The sequence below is a fragment of the Miniopterus schreibersii genome (assembly GCF_964146895.1).
Source record: "Miniopterus schreibersii genome assembly, chromosome: 11".
NCBI lineage: Eukaryota > Metazoa > Chordata > Mammalia > Chiroptera > Miniopteridae > Miniopterus > Miniopterus schreibersii.
The window spans coordinates 40,003,308-40,029,901 of record NC_138111.1 but is presented as its reverse complement, the minus strand read 5'-3'; the positions used below and the strand labels follow the sequence as shown (position 1 = coordinate 40,029,901).

General features: G+C 44.1%; 1 protein-coding gene across 2 annotated transcripts in view; it reads left to right on the top strand.

Annotated features, from left to right (window-relative positions):
* Window positions 1–285: 285 nt before the first annotated feature.
* MAMDC2 (MAM domain containing 2) overlaps window positions 286–26,594 on the top strand; it is a gene marked incomplete at its 3' end in the record, with an annotated part of 111,721 nt that continues 85,412 nt past the window's right edge. The window contains exons 1-2 of one of the 2 annotated variants that reach the window (XM_081151258.1): window positions 286–584; window positions 901–1,014. In XM_081151258.1, the coding sequence (XP_081007384.1) occupies window positions 551–584; window positions 901–1,014 (148 nt within the window). In that variant the 5' untranslated portion in view covers window positions 286–550. The remainder of the gene's footprint in view (window positions 585–900; window positions 1,015–26,594) is intronic. The other variant, XM_081151257.1, reaches the window with a different exon arrangement.

Below are 26,594 nucleotides of genomic sequence, written 5' to 3'. Positions count from 1 at the left end.
GGACTGGCATGCCAGATGCAGGGAGGCTGTCCCCAGAAATAAGCTGGCTCCCACGGCGATGGGCGGGGCGAGGGCCTCCTGTCCCCACCAAGCCGAGTGGCTCCTGGAAGGCCGGCCCCTCCAAGGGTTTGCAAGGGGTCTGGTCCCCAGCTTTAAAACGCTGCGCAGAGGCGCTGCATCCCGACCTCTCCTTTCCCCACCCCTCCTGGCCAGCCTTTCAAAAAAAAAAAAAAAAAAAGTGTGCAGTTGTCTTCTCCCCGCCCAGCCCCATCCTTGCCCAGGACCAGCTGGGCGGCGGGCCAGCCCCCTTAGGGACGCGGTCAGACCCGCGGCTGCAGCAGAGCCCGCCGCGCTCTCCATTTGGGTACCTTCAGCTTTGCGCCCAGCCCCGGAGCCGCTTTGCAAAGTTGAGCCGCTTTAAGTGCACAGTTTGCCTCTCGACTCCTCGCTCCCCGGTCCCCGGCGCCCCTGCCTCCAACGCTCCCTTCCATCGGGAGAAGCCCGTGCCAGCCGGCTGGCAGCTTGCACCCCTTTCCAGCCCTCCGCAACCATGCTGCTGTGGGGCATCCTCCTGGCGGTGCAAGGTAAGGCCTGGACCCGGGTGTGTGTTTGTGGGGACCCTGTGCCTCTCCTGCAGCTCCGGTGGCCAGGGCGCCTTCCCTGGCTGAGCCATCCGAGGGCGCCTCCGCACCCCAAGCCAAGCCTGGGGTGGCGATGGGGTGCGCGGCCGGATAGTGCAATGGAAGCGCCGGCGGGGGGAGGGGGCTGTAACGCACCCCTCGGCTGCGGGTCCTGCACGCCTTCCCCGCGCTGTCGCCAGGTAGCGTCCCCGGGGCGCCCTGAGTTGGTGCAAACGCTCCCTGTCCCGAGCCCGAACTGAAACTCGCTTTGTGCCCGCAGCCCTGCAGCCTGGCGGTGCCTTGGACCTGCCCGCTGGGTCCTGCGCCTTTGAAGAGAACACCTGCGGGTTTGACTCTGTGTTTGCGTTCAGGCCGTGGATTTTAAATGAGGAAGGTAAGGAGGCTCCGTGCACTGGGGCTCGAGGTGAACTTCCCTGCTGCTTGGCACTTTCACGTGGGAAATGCGATCTTGGAGTTAAATCCCTTTGGGAGGAAAAGTGTGCGTCATGGGTCCTCCTTCCTAACCTCAGCTCTGCTGCAGGGATGGCCAAGGAGATGGGGGTGGGGCGAAAGGGGTGCCATGCTGATGACTGTCTCCCACCGTCCCTGTGCCCCTGGCAGGTCATCATCCTCTCTGGTCCTCAGTAGACACCTCTGTGAGCTGGGAAAGTTGGATGAGGCATTCCCTTCCCAGCCTGTGGGAGTGGTTCCACAATTCTGAGCCGGGACCTCAGTGTTTTGTTGCATGACGTCATGGCCACACTGCTGTTGTTATTTATAATCCAGCACTTGGCAAAAGAGGAAACCAAGTCCATGACCTTGTGCCTGAGGTCGCCCAGCTGCTGGGTGTTGGTTATGGTCTCACCACTACATACCATTTGGGTTCTAGTGACAAAGTTTAAATGTGGGGTCTTCAGATGTCTCTTCTTACCCTCATTTAGTAAAAATAAGTAGCTCTCCAGTTCCCAACAGCAGGCACTGGGTGTCCCTTCTTCCCTCACTCGCTCACTTGTGTCACCCCTTTCAGCAGACTGATGCCCCAGGCCATTTAGACCAGGAAAGAGCTTCCTTGAAAAAATACTGCAGCATAAAGGAGACCAGCAAACCACCTTCCCCTTTTCAATTGACCTCAGGCCTGCAATTATCCAAGCTGGCTCCCTGGAGAAGGGTGGAGCCCAGACGCCCCGGTTAGGATGTAGGAACTGTCATCATAAGTTACTCTGCCCAGGCTTCTGTTTGGGGCTTTGTGTACATTGGCTCCTCTGACCCTCACAGGTGGGTGAAGTCAGCCCCATTTTTCAAAGGAGGGAATCTCAGTCTTCGAATATCAAAATGGATCGTCCATGTCACATGGTATCTTTGAGTGACCAGCTCCGAGCTGTCTAGTTAGGAGAAGAAAGAGGAGGGAACTCGCTCAGTAGTAGTCTGGAACTAGGGTAAAAGAGTCACTTGCATGACCCTGAGAATGAAAACCTTAAATATTGTGCCCCAGATACCTCTCTAGTCCTGGCCCTGAGAAAAGGAGAGGAGCATCACCCCTTAATCCAGGAGCCCCAGTCCCTGAGCCCCGCGCCCAGCCTGCTGCCGCCTGGGTCACTCAGCTGCCTCCCCGACCACAGGACCACAGGAAGCGCTCTCCGCTGAGCTGGCACCTCCGCACAGCGGCAGTTAAACGGTGCCCCTTCAGGGAAAACAGGAAGGTGCTTAGAGGAAAAGGTGATTATGGTTTAATAGTATAATGAAGGCACTGTTGCTTTCCCATTTCCTTTCTTTCTAACTTCCAACGGCCACTGCTTTCTGGCTCAGGACTAGGACTACTGGTTTGGCTGGGGGAAGTTAATTCGTTCCCCTGCGAGCACTCCAGACAGAGCGGGCAGGTTAGGCTTCAGCCGTTACAGATTGAGCTTTTCAAAGGCCAGAACTTGGACATAACAGTCCACTCCAGAGGGGCCTCGAGCTCATTGTGTGCCAGCGGCTGTGGTTGCCTGCGGAGAAGCTATCGCTAAGAATTTCTGTTCTGAACCTATTTCTAGGCTGGTAAATAAAAGATAATAAAATTGTCCTGGGCTGAAACTTGGCAAGCTGTTCCCAAGTTTCTCTGCATATTTTTTTCATCTTGCGGCAAAAACCCTTTGAAACTGGTTCCATCTACCTCCGTGCGTTGTATCCACCATAGGAAGTTGTAGGTTTCAGTGACTTCTGCCCGCAGTGTTTGGAACACATGTGTCCTTGGTCAGGAGATTAATTTACAGTGGCGAGAACAATGCTAAAGCCCAGTGAAGGAAGTAATTAGAATTTCATCACAGGAGATTCAAATCTGGGGTAATTGTCTTAAAATATCTCCCCAGCTGCCCAAAATTATATTTGAGGTCCAACCCTTCAGTTTATTTCAAGTATTAGTTCCCTAAGCGTCTCTCGTTACAATTCCAATGTCTCCAGTTCCTGGCCATTTTGAAACATGCTTGATCTCCATTGGGCACAGAATGGGTGAGTTTGGGCAGAGCAATATGTTAGCTTGGGTTGTGTATCACAGGGACAGGGTGTGACGCCAGTGCAGGTGACCAGCCCCTGCAATCTAGCCTCCTCTACTTTCTAGTTTTGCCAATGGTGGTCTTGTTTTTCATATTTTCCTCTGTTTTTGTGTAGAATTTTTTTGTCTTCCCTAACTTGTCAAGGCAAGTGAGATTATGTCAGACTCAAATTTGAACTCGCTTCTGCACTTCAGTTTTGAATTAAATCCAGGAGAGAAGAGATCTGTTTTATCCCATAAAAATCTTTTTTATTCATTCACTCCTTTGAACACTGGTCCTCCGCTGAAATCCAGACTATTGGTTCCATTTCCCTACTAGCAGCTGTGGGGACAGAAGGCAGTTGGACTGAGGATTCTTAGAGAACAGAAAGTTGGCCTTGCATCTGAAGAGTCTCAATTCAAATTAGTAATCAGGTGGATGTTGGCTTCACTCTGATTTTTGGATATTTTGGTTTAGTACCTTTAACCTAACTCCCTCAGAGGAACTGGGGGGGGGGGGTAAACTCCAAATCCAGGTACTGCTCTTTAACTGGAAGTTTCAAACACTCAGCCATGCAGTAGGGGAAGGCAGATACTGACATGTGTCAGGTTAAAAGAAGGTAAGAGATTAAATTCAAAGCACTTTTTGTAGGGTAAGCATTTTTTTTCTATAGCAGTGGGGGTCAGGGTTTAAGAAATTGCCTAATACATGAAGAGTTTGGGTGGTATTTGTACCCCAGAGCAAGTGCTGGTATCTGAGGCAGGACCTGGCTAGAGGTTTGGCATAACCAAGGGGCAGGGGTGGGGCCATGGTAGAGTGTGCCGAAATCACATTATAAGCACATATATGTGTCTCTTTCAGACCTCCTTTCTTCACCCAAACCCCTTCCTTCTTTCTCTCTTTTTTTAACTTTATCTTTATTGTTGAAAGCATTACAGATGTCCCCTTTTTCCCCATTGACCCCTTCTACCCTGCACCCACTCCCCAACCCAGGCCTTCACCACTCTATTGTCTATGTCCATGAGTTGTGCATATGTGCATATAAATTCTTTGGTTAATCTCTCCCCACCCACCCACCCCCACCTTCCCTCTGAGATTGGTCAGTCTGTTCCATGCTTCTATGTCACTGAATCTATTTTGTTCATCAGTTTATTATGTTCTTTAGATTCCGCATATAAGTGAGTTCATGTGATGTTTGTCTTTCTCTGCCTGGCTTATTTCGCTTAGCATAATATTCTCCAGGTCCATCCATGCTGTCCCAAAGGGTACGAGATCTTTCTTCTTTACAGCTGCATAGGGACATTTACACTCTTCCTTCTTTTTTAAGGTCTCCTTCAGTCACTTGGCCATCTGAGTTTCAGTTCTGCACTCAGTCATGTGCCAGTTATTATAAATAGTGATAAATCCCGCCTGATATTTCTTGAGGCTCAACTAGAGCCAAAAGTCTGGCAAGGGTCCCAAGGGGCCTTCCTGGGACAGGAGGAGCAGTCCTCCTTTCCTGTAGATTACAGCTCTTTTCTTGGCCCTGGGGTTCCCACTCAACATCCCACCCTAAAATCAGGGGTTCATAAGGCAATTCCCATACCCTGGGCCTGCTTAAGCCTGCATGTCCTCTGCTTGTGGTTCTCCTGGTGCCCTCTAAGCAGAAATACAACCCCCACGTTGTATAGAGGCTGGCAAGCAGCTCAAATAGAGAGTGTTCCTTAGATGTTTCTTGGAGAGACAGTCAATGCCAGGAGTTGATAAATTATTCCTGCAGCAGTATCATGTGGCATTTCCCGGGCCGCCCTGGCTACTGCTGCCGTCAGGTTGAATGTGATTGTCATGTGCTGTGCCTGAGCACAGCACTGATTCTGCTCTGTACTTCAAAGGTAATTCCTGTTCATGAGAAACAACTGAAGTCTAGTAGTTAGTACAAACTCTAAGCTAGACAGCTTGGATTAGAATACATGGTGTGTGGCCTTGGGCAAGTTCTGTATCCTCTCTGTGTCTCAGTTTCCTCGGCTGTAAATGAAGATTATAAAAGTACCTATCTCATAAGATTGTTGTAAAGATTGAATACATTAATACATGTAACAAGAGTGAGCACTTTAGACATGTAACCTGATATTATCCTTGCTCTCATTATTACTAGATTTCTATTTTACCAATCATGATTTCTTCTAGTTCAAACAGCTTTCCAACACAGCTCCTGGGGAGCTGAGAGTCTCATTTTCTTTTGATTGTAGATTTGCCATTTGCTCTTCATTCCAAATAGAGGAAGAACATTCTTTTTTGTATTATTTGCCTCTATTTTTAGCACCCACGAGCCTCTCAGGCCATCTAACTTTGGTGCTGCCTGAGGTAAAGTAACAAGGTACAGAGGTAAAGTAACAAGACCAAGTTCACATTTGGCTTATAGTTTCCCTCAATGACTTACACTTTTTCTCTATCAGTTCTTGGTTTGGGTCAGGAGTGCTTTGCACCCTGTCCCCTCACTCTCCCACACTCGCCTGCTCTTCCCTACATATCCATCCACAGAGCTGATGCCTCAGCATCAATCAGGCTCCATGACTGATGGTGCTGGTGCCTTCTATGAGGTGCCTAGCGAAACTCGTCTCTCATCTCCTAAGCTCTTGGGTAGGTCCCTAACCATTGGCATCCCTTCCAGTCAGTCTCTAGGCTCTTGAGTTCTCTGCCTGACCCTCCGCTTGGGATTTAACCTGCCTGGACTGGTCATACCTGCCTGATCCTCCCTGCCTTGACTGACTTCTCCGGATGTAGGCTCAGTTGACCTTGTCTGGCCAAATTCCCTCCTATCAAGGCCAACACCCAGTCTGGGTTCCTCCATTCTCAAATTAGAGGTACTCAATGGGAAGCCCAGCTCCTCACCTAATCTCCAACAAGGTGTTTGGGGGGTTTCTAGGATGTTTCCTTTCTCATAATTGCAGAAGTCAGCTGTGGTCACAACGTATGGGAAAGAAAAAGTAATTTCTTGTCATGGGACTTTCTGCCTTCATTGCCATCTTTAATCTTTTAGCCTACAGTTGCCATGTTTTGTGAGTTGCACCTTGAGATACAATACTCATAAAAGATCCCGGTTCTTAAAATAGCAGAATCTCTTTGGTAGGTTACCCCAGAGTAGCCCTACTTTTCTTACTAAATAGTATTTAATTTTTAAGAATTTAAGTGAAACCCATTTGTTTCATAGAGGTGATGTGTATCTCAATAAATAGGGCCAGCAGGTAGTTGAACATCTTTTGGGCATTGAGGCTGGTCAGCTTTGATTTTCATATCTGCCAATTATCCCACTGCAGAAAGAAGGTAGTGCTTAACACAGAAAAACACATTACTAGTGATAAGTGAGAAAGTTATTTAAGGGCAAGAAACTTTCACAGCATATCAGAAATTTCCATTATATCCATTAGGCCATACCCAATTAAGCAAAGCATAATGTCATACCTGATGTCAGCAAAGCATTCCTGACCAAAACTAAAAATTTATAAATAAATTCTTATACCTATGCATTAGTAGACCAGTGGTTCTTAACCTTGGACATTAAAAATGCCTAAAAGTTTCTTTAAAAATAGTCATGTACAGGCTCTACCCCAAGAGATTCTGATTTATTTGGCCTGAAATGGGGCCAGACTTGGCATTGTTCGCAAAAAAAGCAAACACTACAAATAAACTCTCTAGGTTTTTCCAATGTGCAGCCAGGGTTGAGGACAGTGCCTTAGATGACTTCCACCTCCCCAACCCCTCCAGAAGTAAGAAAGAGTAGTAAGAAAGAAGTAACAAAGAAATTGTTAAGAATCCCTTGATGATTATCAGTTGTTCACAGGATAAAGCTCAAAATGCTGAGCTTGGCACTCAAGACCCTGAGTTTCCCAGGTAAATGATTTGCCCCAAATTATATTTCTACTCTGCCCTCTCATTAATTCCTAATGTGCTATTCATTCAACACACCCTTGACTTTATGTGCCCAGACCGGGAATCGAACTGTGACCGCCTGGTCCCTAGGTCAATGCTCAACCACTGAGCAACACTGGCCAGCCCTCTTCACTTTCTTCATCTCACTTCCAACCTTGTAAATCTTGTTGGCATCTCCTTATCGGAGTCCTCACCCCTTCACCTCATCAGAGAGTTACATCTTTCTGAACAGGGCTCACATCCTCCCCACTACACCTGACAGATAATATGTGGTATCGACAAACACTGAATTCAATCAATCTCTAAAGCTCTTGAAAAGCCTTGACATTATTCCCTGCCGTGAAAGAGGTTTTGTTTAACAATCCTTCCTAACAAAGGACTTCAAAGAGTTTGGAGGCTTATGTTGTAATTGCCAAATATAACGGTGAGGCAGTATTTCAGCTTGCCTCACCAATATGTGGTCTGTGTCATCGCTGACATAGCACGGACACACAGCCCTTGGGTTATTTAGCTGTCAAGGCTGCCTGAGTCCCTTGATCTTCTGCCATCCCAAACAATCACAAAGCCACCTCGAGAGTGACACTGCTTGATCAGAAAAGCATTTTTGGCAAAAGATTATCAGACTTTGAACTAGCTTTTGAGAGCTGTTATTTCCAAGAACTCAAGTATGAGACATCAATAGTACCCACCTTGATGGGTAAAAGTGAGTAGAGACATTTGCTCCTAAAAGAATCTCTTGCACACTGATATGACTAATGGAGAAACCAATGGATTAGGTTTATGATTGAGTGAGATCTGCCAGAAGAATTGCTTTCTCTACTCTGTGAAAAAGTTATTTGTGTTTTTGGGGATTCTGAGGCTAAGAATAAGATGATAAAATGAAACAAAGTGGTACTAAACCATAACTTCATGGTTTCCTGAATAAATCATGTTTTATAGAAAGAGCTTCTACTATCATTTGATCAAAAAACATTTGAGTGCTTGCTAACCATCAGGCCCTATATTAGTAGTTGAAGTGCATAGAGAACAGGAAGTACATACATGGTCATGGTCCCTGCCCTTGGTGGCACCAGAAGACCAACAGAAGGAGACACAAATCTGTAATTATGGTAGGAGCTCATGGAACTGTATACTACTCATAGACCTTCCCTGCAAACAGCATGAGTTGGCTGTTTCAGCAGAGGAGTTTATAGGAAGGGTATCAGTTAGCTTTCAGAATCAACAAGAAGTCTAGAGAGCTATATAATGGGTAATAATAAAGAGATGCAAAGTGTGGACAAGATCCTACTAGAACAATTTGTGTGACTTTGCCGTGGACATTTGTCACTGCACGGCCGGACCTGCCCGTTCATTATCCTGCAGACAATGAGTAGTATGTGGCCTGCTATCCAGTTCAGCAGCTGCAAGGAGGGTCGATGTGAGGGGGATAAGATCGGCACTGGGGAGGCTGGTTGGCAGCCCATCCGGTGGTCTAGCTGAGAGATGATGCAGGCTTGAAACAGAATGGGTGAAACAGTAGGGATGAGGGGAAGAAGTAAATGAAATACCCAAAGGAGACTCAATTGGCAGGACTTGACGACTGATTGGGTGGGAGCAAGGAGTCAGTGAGTGGAGAGTGACTCCCAAATTTTTAGTCTGGGTACCTATTTGTTTAGTGGCACCAACAGTTGAGAAAATTTCAAATTTTTAATTTTATTTCCGTTATAGGAGTAGTTCCCAATGAGAAGTGTGAAGTGAAACCTAATGAAATAGTTGCACAATAGCTCTCTACGCGGCCAGGGTCGGTGAGCCATAGGCGGCATTATAGGGCACCTGCCACGTGCATTTCTTATCATCATGTCTAACCCTCGCAGGGATCCTGGGGGTGGTTAGTCTCAGCCTTTTACAGAGGAGAAAGGACCAGACACAGAGACATGAAGATAACATGCTCGAGGCAACACACAGTCAGGGTTTCCACCCATGCCCACCTGGCTCCAAAGACTTGAACTTCACTTGGCCGTAGGCTCCCTCCCCTCAGCGAGTAGGACGACCCCTTTGCACTTCCAGAGGTCAACACCAAGACAGACAGACCTGCAGGATTTATGCTTCTCTAGAGTTAGTGGGAACCCTCTGCCAAATATGCGATGTCCCAACATTCCAGCTCCTTCCCTGAGCTCTAGGTCTCGGCTGCAACCAGTGTGCCTGCCACGTGGTGCTGGGCCTTTGGAATCAAGCTGGCGTCAGGCACAGGCAGGGAAACGTAATTTCACTTATTTTTTCCATAACAGATTAAAGTTTACTCTTGGAAACATTTGAAGGATTCTCTTCTTAGCACTCAGCATAATTTTGGCAGAGAACTTCAGGGAAAATTTACAGTTTGACTTAAAATACTTTGGCAGCCCTAAGGAATACTCCTAAACTTCGAGTTCATCCGTTCCTACTGTGAACGCTTTGAAAGGGTGCTGAGATAAATGTGTTTGTTGCAAGCTGGTTGCCCTACTAGACAAGCATTGTGGTCCTTATTTATTGTTACTCTTAACAGAATGGCAATATTGCTATACAGCAAAGAGATATATAACTTAGCTTGATGCTGGGAGGAATTTCCATTCCTTATTTGAAAAACTTTTGCCTCACTGCCAAGGAGACTGAAGTGTTATTTGGGGCCATGCTTATAACGAAGATGACTTTAATATGCTTCAGCTTCGCCGCGAAGCTGCCTTCTTTGCTTACCAATATTTTATGACTAAGATCATTTAGTTTGAAATCGTAACTTAGAACGGTTCCTTTTCTAAGCTTCTACAGATTTCTTCTAGTTGATGACTTTATTAAAAATGGGTAATAGACTGTTGGAGAATTTTCTTGTTTAAGTCTGTATTGATCCTGCATTAGCCAATTTAAAAATATAAGCTTTTTGGAAACTGGTTTTCCATTACAGATTTTGAAAATCCGGAATTAGCCTCTGAATCATATTGTTGTTTCTGGAAACTTTTTCCCTTTTCTTCAGATCCTGATGAGGAAAATGTGAGTTGAACTTGGGTATCCTTTTGCTGTGTGTTTTTTTTTTAAAGAATCAACACAGAAGAGCAGATCCTTTTGAACTCATGTTTGATACTTAGGAATAACTGAAAAAATAAAATATACCCGAGATTGCATAGTATTAGCCCTACAGATTTCCATCTTTGTTGTCAACATAAATACTCAACAAACTACCTACACATGGTCCTCTATTAAATATTGTCTAATAAAAAAGAACTGATGTCAGAGATGACACATCTAAAGATGCAGAGTATTGGCAAGAGGCACAATTCATTTTTAATCTTGGGCTTGTGGGCTGGAACTTATTTGCTTTCCATACACATATGCTTTAAAGAGTGTTGAATTCAAAAGGAAATGCTGTTAAATGTAGAACATTAAAATCTCAAGTTTTTAGATAAGCCCCCATTTAAAGAACATATCAATAATTACCAACAATGTCATGTTCAAGTTCGATCTAAGTGGCCTTCCAGTCTGTCAAATAGGCTATTTAGCAACTTTTGAGAGAGGATGAGGGTGGCCTTTTGTGTAACAATTGTAACAGCTGAATTGCTGAGAAAGTTTCTCTGTCCCTCAGCATATCCCTCAGGCCTCTTGCCTCTCCACAATTCAGCTACTCACGACAAAAACTGCTGGAAGATGTGAAGGGTGCAAAATGGTTTATATTTTTAATTAACTCCATTTCTTTCTCATTTTGATTATCAGGAAGCCATTCATAATTTTTTCTCTACATTCCTGTCATAAAATAAGTTTGGAGACATTTATGAGTGATCTCTTGCTGAGCATAATATTAGCCTAGTAGTCTAAGAATTCTTAGAAAATGTAATGGGTCTTGGAAAAATAGATAATATTCACCATCCAAATGGGCAGTGAGTCACAGTCATGCACCAAAGACTCTGCATTTGAGACTCGTGATTTAAGAACTTTTTTTTTGGAAATGTTTGATAAAGGAGAAAAGGCTGAAGAGAGAACTGCATGGAGTCAGTTTCAATCTCCTTTTAGTCCCGATCACTAGCAACCAGCGGCATTACAGAATGGCATGCCATCCAGGCACCCCCAGCGGGGAGCTGAGGCTGATGCCTGGCATGTTTTATTTAAATATTTCGAGAATAGACACATAGATGATCATTTTTATGTTTATCCTTTGTTGTTGTTGTTGTTTTAAAAGAATCAAGATCTCATTTCAGATCTTGATTTTAAAGAGCTCATTTGAAAGATCTCATTTCAGAGTTGCTAAACAAACTCAAAGACCACAGTGGCATTTGCAAGCATTTATTGAGCACTGGGTGATTATGTTGGCACTGAGCCAGAAAACCTAGCAGAAAAAGGAACAGTAACAATTATTTTATGTAACATTTATTAAGCAATTACTATATACTGAGTACTGTGCTAGATGCCTTGCATGTATAATCTCACTGGATTCTTACAGTGACCCAATGGGGAAGACACTCATTACAGATGAAGAAACTGAGGTTTAGAGATTTTTTTTTTAACATTCCCAAAATAATGGAGCAAGTAATTAATGGAGCCTGGATTTTAACCTACATTTGTCTCCAAAGACTAAGAAAATAACCATTGTGTGATTTTACCTCTTTTTTCCTACTCTCCCTTAACGCAGGGTCTCAAAGCATCTTTGTGATAGAAATAATAACAGCAGCTATAACCCTAGCTGACTCGTAGGGAGAGACTTCTCTCATCTGTACCCTGCTCTGTGTGTTTGATGTTATTAACTAATTTAACCCTCCCAACAGCCTAATGAGTTGGGTCCCCTTTTCACCCTCATTTGGGGGTTAAGGAAGGTGGGGCATAGAGTTAGGTCACAGGGACACTCGGTGGCAGGACTGTATTTAGCGACAGGCTTTCTGTGAGCATGTGCAGCAGTGCGGCTCCTAGGCCCGGAGCCCCCTCCCTGACCCTGACCCTGACCCTGACCCTGACCCTGACCCTGACCCGCACCGAGCTGACTCTCTCACCCTTCCAGCCGCAGCCGAAACCTTCCCTCCTTCCCTCAACAGTCTGCCCTCCTCATGGTCATTACCACTTCGATTTTAATTCTCTCCAGAGCACATTAGCTCTCTGGTATTTTTCTTTTTTATTTAATTGTGTGTTTATTGTCTGTCAACTCTGTTAAACTGTGAGCTTTATGAGAGCAAGGGACCTGTCTCACTCGTGTCCCTGTGGGTTCTCCCATGTCCAGCACAGTGTCTGCCACCTGAAAGACACTCGATACGTGTTTAAAGAACAGATGAATAAATCTTACTCGCTGTGGTGATGCTCCCCTCAAAATGTCTGAGGCCAACACGTTGTCCGGGTTTGTTAAATGAAAACAAATACCAGAGGAGCTTGAGCGTGGCAGAGAGGATCTGTGTAAACGGTGCGTTTCCCCCAGGGTGTGTCAGGGCGGAAGCATCAGATAAGAAGGTGAATTTTTCAGTCATGCTTTTGTCCTGCTGTTTCGGTGCCGCCAGTTGCTCTGTCTTGGGGTTGAGCGAGAGTTGGGCTGGGAGAGCAGAGGCCTGTGCCCGGGCGCAGGATAGGGTTTCCTTCTTCTGGCAAATGCAGATAGCCGTGCCTGCAGCAAAGAAAAGATATCTCACCTTCAGAACCTACATTCTAAGACACTTCCCAACACTGAATAAGAAAGTGTGTGTGTACATGCGTGTGTGTGCTGTGTGTGTGAAGTGTAAATTTGTGGCTAGAGAGCATTTTTTCAGAAAACTCGCTAGCTCCTCCCAGCCCCGATGGTGTGTGAATTATTCAAACAATTGTCTTAATTTTCTTCTCTCTGCCTAAGATAAGCCAAGTTGATTCCTGAAATCCATCACAGTCATCAAACCCCGGGTCACGTGGAAAACATTCTCCCTCAGATCACATGAAAACAGTCTGCCTTGTTATCACAGATTTTTAAGATCCCGATGACACAGAGCTCACTGTGGAGCCCTTGAAGCAGTTTGAAAAGAAATTGTCAAATAATAGACATCTGGCCATATTCCTCATGCATTCTTGTAAAAATGCCCTCAGCGTGTTGCATTTCTGCACCCCTGTCTCTATGGAGGTATTGATACCAGTGTCATGACTGAGATTGTAGATCTGTGTTTCCCAGGCCTACTTAGAACCACAACTCCTATTCACTGCCCTTGGTCACGGGCCCCGGCATGCTTTATATACTTTGCCTTTTTCATCTACCAGCCACCCTCCGAAGTGGGTGACATTCGCTCGAGTTCACAAATGAGAAAATGGAAGTCACTGGTGGTTAAGTGGTCTGCCTGATGTCACACAGCTAGAAGTGGCCAAGCTGGGGCTTGAAGGCTTGTCATGGTATCTATCCTGCCTCATCTCTCCCAAAGCACTGTCATTATTTTGGAACCTCTCTTAAGACACTTATCATTCTTTCATTTTATTGGCCTTATTTAAGAACATATCTTTTCCCTCCTGTTATGCTATTATGATTCTAGAAGTTAGCATCCATATCTCTTCCTTCTCTTAATCCCTTATATACCGTAGTGAAATGCCTGCTCATAATAAACCAGGGCTGGGACTGGGGTGGGGCAAGAGAGGCACTCATCTCTGGTGGAAAATTTAAGGGGGCACCAAAAAAACACACAAACCCTTAGTAACCAAGATACATAATATTTTAATGCACTGTTTAAAAATGTAAAACTAATGCAAATATTCCATGATGTCAGAATATCAAAATTTTAAATAAAGACAGGCTCCACCCTGCCCTTGGCCTCCCTGGCCTAGTCCTCACCCTGTAAGAGACTTAGAGGATGTTGAATGAATAAGCTGTAGAATTGGTGTTTGGCTCAACATGAGCTAAATGTGCCATTAATGATCCAGTGAGATGTTACCCTTCAGACCTCACTGAAGCATCAGGTGGGCTAATGCTCTTGGCCTGTTTTTTTGCTGTCAGTCTGTCCATGACGATGTTGATTCAGCTGTACTGGTCACTCCCACCCAAGGCTGGACAGGCCACCAGAGTCCAGCTTCCCTACCTGCCTTAGCAGCAGTCTACCCAATAGGGAGCAATTTCTTAGCAGAAGTTCATCTCCAAATTGGAAAGTGCTCTTTGGTTGTCTAAGATTCTGAAGTTCCTTTCATTTTGCTGTTTTTCCTGTCTTTATTCTTGTTATTTTAAGAAATCAGAATAGTTGTTTAGAAGGAGAGAACTGTGAGATATTTATATATATATCTCAATCTCTCCCCCATTGATATATATCAGTCTCCACCCCTCCACCAGGGCTAGGTAGATAACAAGCTCAGTAAATATTTGTGAATATATTAATTGGATTGTAGGAGATGGACTGTAGGAACAAGAATAGTTGATTTTTGAGCATATTAAATTTTATCTGAAGTCACCATTATGTTTTATAGCCAATAAAAAGCTTTACAGCAAACAAAAAGATCAGAGGGTTTAATTTAAGTTAAGCTTTGCTTAAATCAAGCCTATTTTTTTCATGCTGCTTTTGCTGTTTGTATATGGAACACTAAAGAGAGCCAGATGAGGAATCTATAAGTGGAATGTTATTGCACCATTGTTCACGGTAATAAGACAGACATCTGGGGTCTAAGTGTACACTGGGCATAATCTCCCCAGACAGGCCCAATCTAGAAAGATTTAGCAGCTTTCAGTACTACCAGATTAGTCATTCATTCACCAAATATCTACTGAGGACCTACGTATGCCGGGTGCTAGGCACTCAACAGTGAATGAAATAATAGTCCATCTCACGTGGAGCATGTGGGTGGGAGGAGTTTAAGATAAATGATGCAGCAAACATCAGCATGGCGTGACAGGGGGTGTAAGTTTTATGGAGAGAAATGAAACAGGTTGGGGGGCTGTTTTGGCTCAGGTAGGCGGGAAAAGAATGTTCGGAGAGGGAACGTTTGACCAGAGGCTGGCATGAGAGAGACAGTGAGTATGGCACGTGGTGTGTTTGAGCAATGGCAGGAAGTCAGTGTGGTTGTGGCTGTGGCTGAGTGAGAGAGGGTGACAGTGAGAGGAGATGAAGTCACATAGGAGTCTGGGGCCAGATTGTGTTAGCCTAGTGCAGACCATGGAAAGCACCTCAGACATTTTTCTGAGAGACATAGGAAACCTCTGGCAGTTTTGAGCACTGGATATGACTTCTGTTTTGTAAAGGTCACTCTGACTTCTATGTGTAGAAGGACTAGTGTCTTCTGGGAACCCAGAAGACATGCATAGCCCTGCCCTCGAGGAGCTTAAAATTTGGTGGGAAATGTTGGCAGTTGTCACAAACAGAGAAATACAGTCAAATTCAGGTACATTATGATTAAAATGAAAAGAGGGTGATGGGAGAGGAAGAGGGTTGGGACTGCCTGCTGCCGTTAATGGTTGGAGAGCTCTGGAAAGTTGACATTGAACTGAGAATACAGCAAAGAAGAAAAGCAGACATTCAGCAGTGAGGGGGTGTGGAGAGTATACCAGGTGATGGTCAGCAGTGCAAAGGCCCTGAGGTAGGGCTGAACTGCATGTGATGGGGAAGCAACAAGAAGGCCAGTGTGGCTGGAGCACAGTAAGCTGAGGAGACAGGCGGAGAGGTAGTCAGGGCCAGATCTTGGGGAGAAGTTCAGGCCATGGTGAAGACTTTGGATTTTAACCTAGTTAAAATGGACAGCAATTGAAGGGATTAAGTATGAATTCTATTTAAAAGGATCACCCTGCTGCTTGTGGAGAATAAATTTGAATATGATTCCTGTGTGGTATTTCTTTTCAGACCTGGGATATGAAAATCTACTTCAAAAAGACATACTAATAAATACGTCATTAACAAAATTAAGAATAGAAGAGTAAGTGAGAATGGAAGTTAGGAAACAAGCCTTTGCAGTAATGTAGGCAAGAGATCATTGTGGTTTTGATTCTGGTCAAGGTTGTGGACTGCAGAATGCATTTGAGATAGGTTCTGGAGGTAAGCCAACAGGATCTACTGATGCAATGGGTGTGGGGATTAAGGAGAAGCAAGAATGGTTTCTAGGCAATTGGCTCAAGCAACTGGGTGGATAGTGGATGGGAGAGGAACAGAGGAGGGGGAGCCATTGTCGGGTGGGGAAACACAGAGCTCTGATTTGACGTGTTACATGGGAGGCCCTTGGTAGAGCTTTAAATGCAAATGTTCAGTAGAATGACATGATATGGGGGTCTGGAGTTCAGAGAAGATGTCTGGAGGTGAGAGAGAAATCTGGGGATTATCAGCAGGCAACTAGTATTTAACGCCCAAGACTGGGTGATCAGCTTGGGAGACAGTATAGATAAAGAAGAGAAAGAGGGTAGAGGAGATGCACCTCTGGCCTGGGGTATTCCGGGAATTAGAGTGGGGAAAGAGGACTGACATGAGATGGCCAGGTAGGCAGAAGGCAAGTCAAGACGGAGGGATGCCTGGGAAGCCAAAAGAACAGAGTGTTTTCAGATGGGAGTGTCCATCTGTGTTGAACACAGCTGAGAAATAAGATAAAGACAATGAGAAACCATTGGATTTGGCAACGTGAAGGTTTTGGGTGTTGGCAAGAGAACAGCAGTTCTGGGCAGTTTTCCCTTTGGCCAAGGGAGGCGAGTTTCATGACCTCTCCATAAAGTCATTTGTCAATGTTTATCTCTGAGAGCACAAAGTAATATACCAATGTTCTTCCACTGCTGAGCAGAATGAAAATGCTTGCATTCCCCGGCATAGAATTAACCAGTTTTTGGTATTGTCTGTTTCATTAAAAAAAACACCAGAGTCCAATTTATTTACTTGTGCTTTTTTTGTTTTGTTTATTACTTTGAAATGTTTGAAATCATGGACTGGTTGAGATGGAGGGATGTTGGTCATCTTTACAATCTCTTCATTTCTATAGATGAAGAAACAAAAGCCTGGAAAAGTAGTTATAGAGGCAGGCTAGAATGCAGGAATCTCTTAATAATATAATATTTAGGGTTTACTACTGTTTCCCTCATCCCAAAATGTACCAAACTGAATAAGAAGTGTGGTCCCAGGTGGCTTGAAGTAAAGGTGGTCTACCTTCCAGATTGCTTCTGATCTGAGACTATGCCCGTAAAAAGGAATCAGCTTCGCTGATTAGGTAATTTTTTAGTCTGGTACAGAAGACACTATTGATAAAGGTCTGAAAACCACCAACATCCCTCACTGATGGCACACATGCTGCTCTTTCCTGCTTGCTCAGACACAGCCTCCAGCATATTCCCAGGCAGCTACCGACAATCAATTCCTGTGGTTGTGCGATGAAACTTATTTGTCTTAAGGTTTTAGAAAGAAGATGCCCATGCCCCTAGCCTCAGCAAGCTTAGAGATACAGGGCAAAAACTGTGCTTAGAGCAAAAAAGTCATAGATTCAGAGGGCTATGATCTGATAAGACGTTCAGGTGGTCCTAGGGGTTAGTCGTTGGCTGTTACAGTCTTTACATGAGTTTATTATCTAAAGGTAGGACCTTTCAGTTTGGAAAGTGATACAAGTGGCAAAGTCAAATGGGAGATGCAGCTCTTTTAGATAACTTAAGAAAATGATGTTGTTTATGAGGAAATCACCTCTTAGGCTCTCTTTGTGGCTCTAATAGACATGCCTGGCTGTGTGGCTCCCCGGTATGGTGTCACCATGGCAACAGCTCCTCAGTAAGAAGCTGGATCCGAGAACTGGATCCCAACTCATGACCATGCACGGCCCCGTTTGGGGTCTGGATGTGCTGAACCATGTGGTCTAACACAGGGCATTTATCCTGTTTTATTTTCGGCATCTGTTAAATGAGGACAGTTCCAATAAAGAATGCTGTGAGCTCACGTGAGCTGATTGAGTGGATGCACATTATAAAGTGGGAAGCACTGTGCAATTGGGAGCTGCAATAGGACTTACAAAGCGAATCCAGAGCTGAGTTAAGCTTGACAGTTTGACATCTTAAAAGTGCGAGAGGCTAAACGTAAGGAAAATATTTGTTTGACTTGTGAATGAGGCAAAGGGCTGTTTTATGACTATTCAGGGCACACAGGCTACTTCTTAAAAGGCACAATAATGACCCTGCATCTAGGGCAGCCTGTATTCCGAGGCACCGCCTGGAGCTTGGGATCAAGCGAAACAGCATTTATTGTGTGTCTCTTCTGGGGGGTGGGAAGCTTTGGACTGGGTAGGATTTGGATGGAGACAGGGATCTTTCCCTCAAACGATTACAAGTCAATAGGGAAAAGGGGGCAAATGTCCAAATCCCAGAACAGAATGTGATGTGTGTAGCAGGAGAGATACAGAGGTCTCAGTGTCCAAAGAGAGGAGATTTATTAGGGAAGGAAGGGCAGGAGAAGAGGTTTCTTAAAGAGGTAGAATTTACAGTTTGCTACAGTCCTTAAGGCAGAGAGGGCCAGAGAGAAATATTCAAGCGTCTCTCTCCACACAACTCTCCAAATCCCTTTCTCTGGCACCTCCCACTGCCTGAACCCCACCTTAGGACATGCAGCCCCCCGCAGCACAGAGCAGGGAAGGGGGAGGGCAAAGTATAGGTCTGAGCCAAAGAGGCCCTGGGCCAGCGCTGGGGCTCTATCCTCTCTACTTACAAGTAATTATGGAGGGGCCAGTGGCACCAGGATGCCTTCTGGAGACATCTATAGACAGAATGGATAGGATTTGGGACCTGCTTGGAAGGGGCAGGGCATGATGGAAGGACTGTGTGTGAGAGGAAGAGGGACACGCTTAAGGAAACCCAGGATGCAGCCTTTGGTTAAGAGCCCCCTGAATATTATCTTTGTTTTTCACACATGTTTCATCCATCTCACTGTGACATTTCATTTCCATGCACACTGGAAAAATCTTTATTCTTGTTGTTTCTGTGGAGGGTGTTTTTTTTTTTCTGTTACTATAGCTGTTATTTTACTGGTCAAGTTAAAGATGCATATAATTACTGAATTGTACCCACAGGCACTTTTTGTTGTTAATCCTTACCAGAGGGTATTTTTCCCATTGATTTTTTTAGAGAGAATGGAAGAGAGAGGGAGAGAGTAACAGTGTTGTGAGAGAGACACATTGATCGGTTGCCTCCCGCACGTGCCCCTGCCAGGAGTGGAACTGCAACCGAGGTACATGCCTTTGAGCGGAAATCGAACCCAAGACCCTTTGGGGTATGGGCCCATGCTTTAACCACTGAGCCAAACCGGCCAGGGTGCCACAGGCATTTTTAATGTGATTTTTCAGTTATAGCACATCTTTCTTGTGCAGCTATTATCCCAGCCTGTGACCTGGCCTAATGCTTGCTGACATAGCCTCAGGATCCTCAGCACTCTTGTGGATCAGATAGCCAGGGCTTGTCTTGTAAACATTTCATAGACATGGGGTCAGAAACAAATTGTGAATTTATATGACCTCTGGCAGTTTGTTTAGAATAGGGTACCTGACCAGTTTTAAATTAAAAGCTGCTTTGTTTCCTATTGGTTAGCAGTGGCTGAAGTAAATCCAAAGTTTTGATTCCAGGGAGAAACTGAAGGTTTCCAGCTCCTGAGATGGGGGACTTTTGGATGATCTTGAGCGTTTAGCCCTAGCCCTGAGCCACACTACAGCACCTGGACGGGAACTGTTTTGCTTTCTGGAACTCCTTGTTCCTGTAGGGTTACAGGCAAAGTTGGAGAATTTCAGCCAGAATCATTTATTCTTTTGGTTGTTCTCGCCTCGTTTCCTAGGACATCATTTTCATGTCAGCATGATCTTGGCTAAAGAAGTATTTATTCCTTTTAACATTTTACTCGACTAAGAATAACAGTCTGAATGTGCTTTTTCGAAGCCCTGTCTGAGACCGCTGAGATATCCCTCACAGGGGGAGTTGGTTTCAAAAGGGACAAGCTGAACTTTAGAAATAGTATGGGGTCAGTGAAGGCCGAGGGTAGGCCATCTTTTCCTTGTGCGTTCTTAGAAAAGAGCATGCTATTTGGGAAGATCCACCAATACTCAGATCCTTCCTTGTCCTGTGACCCCTTAATTGCTTGAGGTTCCTGAGAAGCAGGCATGCACAGAGTGGACATGGGCCTTGCTGCCCCTTGGGAGGAGAGAAAGCGAAAACTAGCCTCATCCTATGGAAGCGTGGGGCTGGACCTTTACCATGACAGGCATGTGGAAGAGAGAAAAGAAAGAATAAGCCTGTATGGGCTTATGGACTTTGAAAAGCTCCACTGTTTAAAAATAAAACAGCCTAGTCATTATCATCAATTTGAGGAATTGCCCTCTTTTTTTGGAGAGTGGTTTCTTTCTCTTATTTTTAATTAATCCTTTGGAATAAGTAAGGTAAGAGGTAGGAAGGTTGAGCTTCAGATAAGAAAACCCACATATTGCTAGTGTAGTATATGTAGCTGTAAGTGTTGAGCGATATCCAGGACTCTGTGTCTCAAAGGACAGAGCTGAGTATATAGTAGATATCCAGTGACTTTCTGCTGATTGAATATTTGATTCATTTGAGAGACAAGAAGATTTCATAGCAATATATTTTATGAACTTGAGTAAATTATATTGAAACTGTAGGCCATTCCTTGACCTTCTTTATAAGCATTTATTTGCCATAGATTCTTGACTAATATATTTACTATCATATCCCATTTGTTATTTTCCTATTTTAACACAATATATTCTTTTGCTATTTCTATACTCAGTTGCACTCCCCACTTTTAGGTATATATAATGCCAATAAAAAATATTTCAATAAATAGTGTTGCTATTTGCAAGGTGTTTAAAAATCATAACCAATTAAATATTTGAATATCAGTGGTCATTTCTATTAACTTCTTAATGCCAAATATCCCATGTCTAGAATGCTATAAAACTGTAGGAAATAAAAAAGGACCTAGTGGAATCCTTCAATAAAGAGTAACTTTCAGGTCAGAAGGAGATCACTGGTGTACCTGAGTGGAAGGGCCTTATTGGCACCGGTTTTGATAGAGTTAACTTGGGTTTTGTTGGGTTAGTAGTGTGTGTTCTACCATACACTCTGAGCCATTTTTTCTTGTAAAGGAGACCAACTGTGAGATGAAGGAAGACTTGAAAGGAGTACTTGATTTACCTAACATGTCATAGTTTCTTTTCATGAACCAGAAAATTGCCTGATTAAAGCCATGCTACCTCCCAAGGTTCAAGAATTAAGAGGTTACTCTATTTTTCTTTCCATTCACGTAGAATTAGTTAGCAAAGGAACCTAATGTGAGTCATAAGTCTAGGGGGGTTGATGAAAATGTTCTTTTTATGATCCTCAAATTTCATAAGATCAAAATACCTGCCTGTTTGATTCTTCCCAGCTGAATTGTCATATACCATGCCTACCTCCCAGGATTATTATGAGATGGAGACAGTGGAAATAGAAAATGTTTTATAAACCTTAATGTTTTATACACACTTAAAGGATTATTATTTTTATGATAATAAAATAATAAGGAAAGAATTTGCAGCATACAGCCTTTGGGTAATTTTTTGCTTTAGCTCTGGTTGAAAGAATTTTCACTTGGAGAGTGACTCATGGGGAGAGACTCAAGAGTCAGCAATTGTAGAAAGAAAGCAAAGTGATGATATTAAAGAAACTAGTAACTTGAGGAGTAGAGGGGGAGCACCTGGGCTTGGATAGGTTGGTTATAAAGAGATGAACAAAGAAGCTGAAGGAAGGGACCAGAATGAGGTCAACATTTTACTTTAATTTACCAAAAAGTTCCTGGGAATACATTACAAAGTGAAGGAGGTACTTTAGGAGGCTGAATTTAAAAATATAAATGTGGAACATTTAAAAGAGCCCTCATTTTGGCTATTTTAGGAACTCCTCAGTTTGTAAAAATTGATTGTCCATTAAGTAGGTGCCATCAATGTTATGATTAATAATAATTTAAGAGTCACTTATTATTAGGAATTATTATTATTATTATTATTTAGTGTTTTGGAAACTTTAGGAGGGTGCAAGTTGCTAACCTCACCTAGTTTATCTTGCTTTTAATTCTCTTATAAAGAACAAGGTATCAAGTTTTCCTGCCCAGCAGCACATCTCTACTTAAAACCTAAGCTCAAAGAAATGTGGTTCATAATTATACTGGTCCCACCATTGTGTGACTTGTCTGCATAGAGCCCAGGTTCCCAAGGAGGAAACGTCAGATTCTAGCTGAGGCATCCTTTCCTCAACGTGAATATTTAATAAGCCACCTCAAATTCTAGTCCCTTCCAAAATAAATTATAAATTCTCTTAATTTTAGAAGTATGATACTGCATGTGGTAGAATAACAGTAGTAGCTTCATACCCATCAAACATTTTCTATATACCAACCTCACTTAATCCTCAAAACAAATGTATGAGCTAGATATTGGTACTATTATTATTCGTACTTTACAGATGTGGATATTGAGGCACAGTGAAAAAGTTTAGTAACTTGCCCAAGTTTTACTCAGCTGGATTTGAATCTGGACAATCTGGGTGCTTAACCACTAGACTGTGTTCTCTTTCTAAGCTATTGCCTTCCAAAACTTTTGAAATAGCAGAAGATTAATAGATATTATCACAATCTCTGCCCTATTAAAGAAAAATTTGAGATAAAGGAGATATAAAAAATTAAAGTCAAGAGAGGCACATTTGAAGAGGAAAGATGAAAATATATTTTTATTACTTTTGTTTAAGATGCGACAGAGATTTGTGTAAGGAAATGAAAATAGGCGGCAAAGAGCAAAACTCTCATTTCCATGCTTAAGTATCTACAAATATGTGGTTTAAAAGGGAGAAGGCTTTCACTTCTGACTCGCCAAGTTTGTTTTAATTTGTAGTACTTGTACATCTTGTACCTGAAGAGCACTGAATATTTGTAATAAAGTGTCCAAGATGGTGTAAAACCAAAATAAAACCAAGAGCTGGTATAAGGGCTGATTCATCCCAAAGGGAAGGCTCCCATCCAGGCAACAGAAACGTCTCCAAATGTCAGTATGGTCTCTGCAGCTCAGATACCTCCCCTGGAGCTGCTGAGGGATTCTTCAACTCTGGCCTTTGGCCAAGGTCATTGAAGAGACAAGCTAGGGACAACCACTACTCCTCAGTGATTTATAGATGGTGTGCACAGCTTTTGAATAACGTGAGTTATATACAGGGTCCTATCAGCTTTTGAATCATGGTCAAGTATAGGTCCTTTATACAGAGTATCCCAAAAAAATGTTTACACACTTTGAATAATTATCAAGGCAGTGTATATTAAAATATGTTTCATTTTCAAAATGTAATAGAATCTACAGACATTGTGTGTGTACATTTTTGGGGGACGCCCTGTATTTCTGGTATAATCCATGAATCTCATCTCACCAAGACAGTGCTGGGAGTGCAGCGGTTCAAATCTCTCTCCTGGCCTGGCCATGGTCCCCTTCTTGCGTCATTCCAATCCTATTCGTGTCTTATCCATGTTGTTTGCTTCTGCATCTCACATTGCTCTGCTTAGTGCCTGTTGTTAGTTCAACATGTAAACAGCCAAGGAGAACTGTCTGCAGCTGCTCGAAGCTCAGTCCTTAAACTCTCAGGGTCATGGGCCCTTTGAGATTGTGATGAAAGCCATGGATGCTCTCCTAGCAAAATATTCAAACACATATGGTTTGTGTGCAATGCCATGAACCTCTGAAACCAGCCCTGGTCCCAGGGTAAGAACTCTGGCCCTGAGAGCTTCAAATGAAATGATATTGTTTGGGATCTAGGCTCCTTCCAACTCACTTTGCCATCCCCAGTTGTGGCCCTTACCCCATGGTCTCAGATAGTGGACAATACTCTAGCCATTATAAATGCATTTCAGGCAGGAAAAGACTATTTTTAAGGGTGTCTCCCAAAAGTTGCACATAAAACTTATGCTGATGTGCCCCTGGCCAGGGCACTGCCCACAGGTCTGGCATTTGGCAGGAGGGGGAACCCAGCTGCCCCATAGGCTGTCTTCCTGGCACCTTTGAGTGTCTCCATTTCCCCATGAGTATCTGTGTGCCTCAAGGGAGAAACATCAAACAGTAAATAAAAGTCATCATGGCAGGTCAAGAGAGAAATCCCCCCCAAAATGGAAAAACTTTATATTTCCTTGTTTTAATAGCCCCTTTTTGCTGGTTTTTCAACAAGAGGCTCTGCATTTTCATTTTTCACCAAGCCCCACAAATTATGTAGTCAGTCCTGCTATATCCCACTGGCCAGCGCAGAGAGAGACTGATAAATACAGCCTTTATCCTGGGTGGCTGTGCTCAGCCCCAAACCAGGAGATCTGTTACCGTGCAAGATGGAGACGGTGGATATTGGGGTTGATAACTAGCAGTTTCTGCCATATAAGGTAACACTTTAAAAATCACCAGGGATTATGCATTATTGAATGTGTTTACAACTTTTAGCTCATTTAATCCTAAAAGCAATAGTACTATTAGCCCCAGTTGAGATAAAACAGCAGCATACAGAGACAAAGTCACTTGCTCCAGAACACACACCTCGCCAGTGATGAAGCCAGGATTCAAACCTGGACAGCCTGGATTTGGAGTCCAGGATCCCCGCAGGGCACCACCTTTGCAGCTCAGCCCGCAAAAACCTCCATCTGTGGTTCTAGTTCTTCAAGACAGTGTCTTAAAAAGTGAGGTCACGGGATCACCTGTATCAGAATGGCTGCAATATTTGTATACAATGCAGCCTCCTAGGCTCTAAGCCAGACTACTGAATCTGAATATCTGAGGGTGGATCACAAGAATCTTCATTTTAAACAAATTCCTCCGGGTGATCTTAGGAACCTTAAAAAATGTTGCTCCAAAGTTTTAAGTACAATAAACCTCTTGGGATGAGTCTTGTGTGGGAAGCTGTGGGGAAGCAGACACTCATGTTAATACGCTGGTGGCAGGAGAGAAACAGGCCCCACCCCAGTGCAGGGGAACCTGCAGTATCATATTAGCACGGCTACAGGTGCGTTGGCCCCGTGATGCAGCAGTCCCACTGCCGGAAATTTCCCTACAAGTAGACCTACACATGTATGAAATGGAGCATGTAAAGATCTTTCATGGTTGGGTTGTTGATAACAGCAAAATATTGGAAGCAGCCCAGGCGCCCAGCCTTGGGGAGCTGGCCGAGGCCATCCATCCAGTGGCCTATTGTGCTGTGTCCAGATCGAGGAGATCACTAAGTCCTGTTGTAGGGGACTCTCCAGGACATGCTGGGAAGCGAAGAAAGCAAGGCACTAACAGTGTGCATACCTAACTGTGCACAGTGCAGACAAGAGGATCCCCTCTAACCAGGAACCACATGCTCCCCAAAATGGCTCTCTTTATGGACTCTGACCCGCAGGGCTGTCACGGAGGGTGGGGGCAGAGGAGTCAGCTCTGGCTCCTCTTAGGAAGCCCTAGGTTGTTGAAGGCTCCCCGTCTTTAGAATTAATGGAGGCCCTTGGACGCTTTGCCCTAGGCCGTGGGTTCTGTTCACCAATTCCATGGCAAAGAAAAGCATCCGTTGCATCTTTGGAACCAGTAAACCCAGTCCTTGCGTGTGGAATGGTTCTGAGATTGCATTAACTTTCCCAACATTTCCAATTGGAAAGGCTGCCGCCTCAGGCCTGGGCTGGATTTGGGGGGACAAACTATGTAAGCGCTTCTGGATGACTTGCTCTCCCTCCAGCTCTGTGCCATGCCACTCTGCTCGAGTTTGGATCTCTCACTCCTGGAAGGGTGTTTTCTTTTGTGCCTAAGAGAATGTTTACACCCTTGAGTGGACACATGAGAGAGTTTCAATAACAGATTGTTCTCTAAAAATAGTCCCTTCAGCGTTTCCCATTAAACTAGGTGTCAAGGCTCAGAGTGAACAGAATGGTTTGTTGGAACAAAAGCAGCCCGAGCATTCCCTTGGAGATTGTCATATATGGCTGTGAAACCCAAGCAGGCAGACCTTGGGATTTTTCTGAATTAGAGGAGAGAAGCCCAAATGGCTGGTTGATTTCTTTCTTTACTTAAAAAATAAGAATTAAAAAGTACTCTGGCATCAGGACATTGATTAAAAAGTAGATGATCTGTTTGAACAATAAAAATGTTGCCACCTCCTGTGTTTTGTCCTGGAATAATTTATTCTGGGTTCTGTCCTGGTCGGCAGTGGTTGCAGAATTAGGGTGGTAGGGCTTGAAGCTGCATCCCCGTGGCCTTTTATGTGAGATCGAAGGAATATAAATTGACCATGTCGAAGAATGAAGGGATAGCTGATGGACTGTAGAGGTAAAGCCCTCCTTCTCTAGCCCTCAGGCCTCACTTTGGCACTTTAATTGCTCTAATTTCATAGATGATTCTCATAACAAAGGCGCGAGGTGATATCCAGGGCCAGTGTGGACCAGTGATGTCCAATAGAACTTCCTGTGATGATGGAAGTGTTGTGTACCTGTGCTGTCCAATAGCCACTGGTCAACTGTAGCTATTGAGCAGTTGAAATGTAGCCAGTGTGACTGAGGAACTAAACTTGTAATTGTACTCATTTTAACTAATTTAAATTTAAATAGCCACATTTAAAAGGCTGGCAGCTGCCGTTTGGACAGCACAGCTCCCCATGCCTGGAACGGAAGCCAGGAAT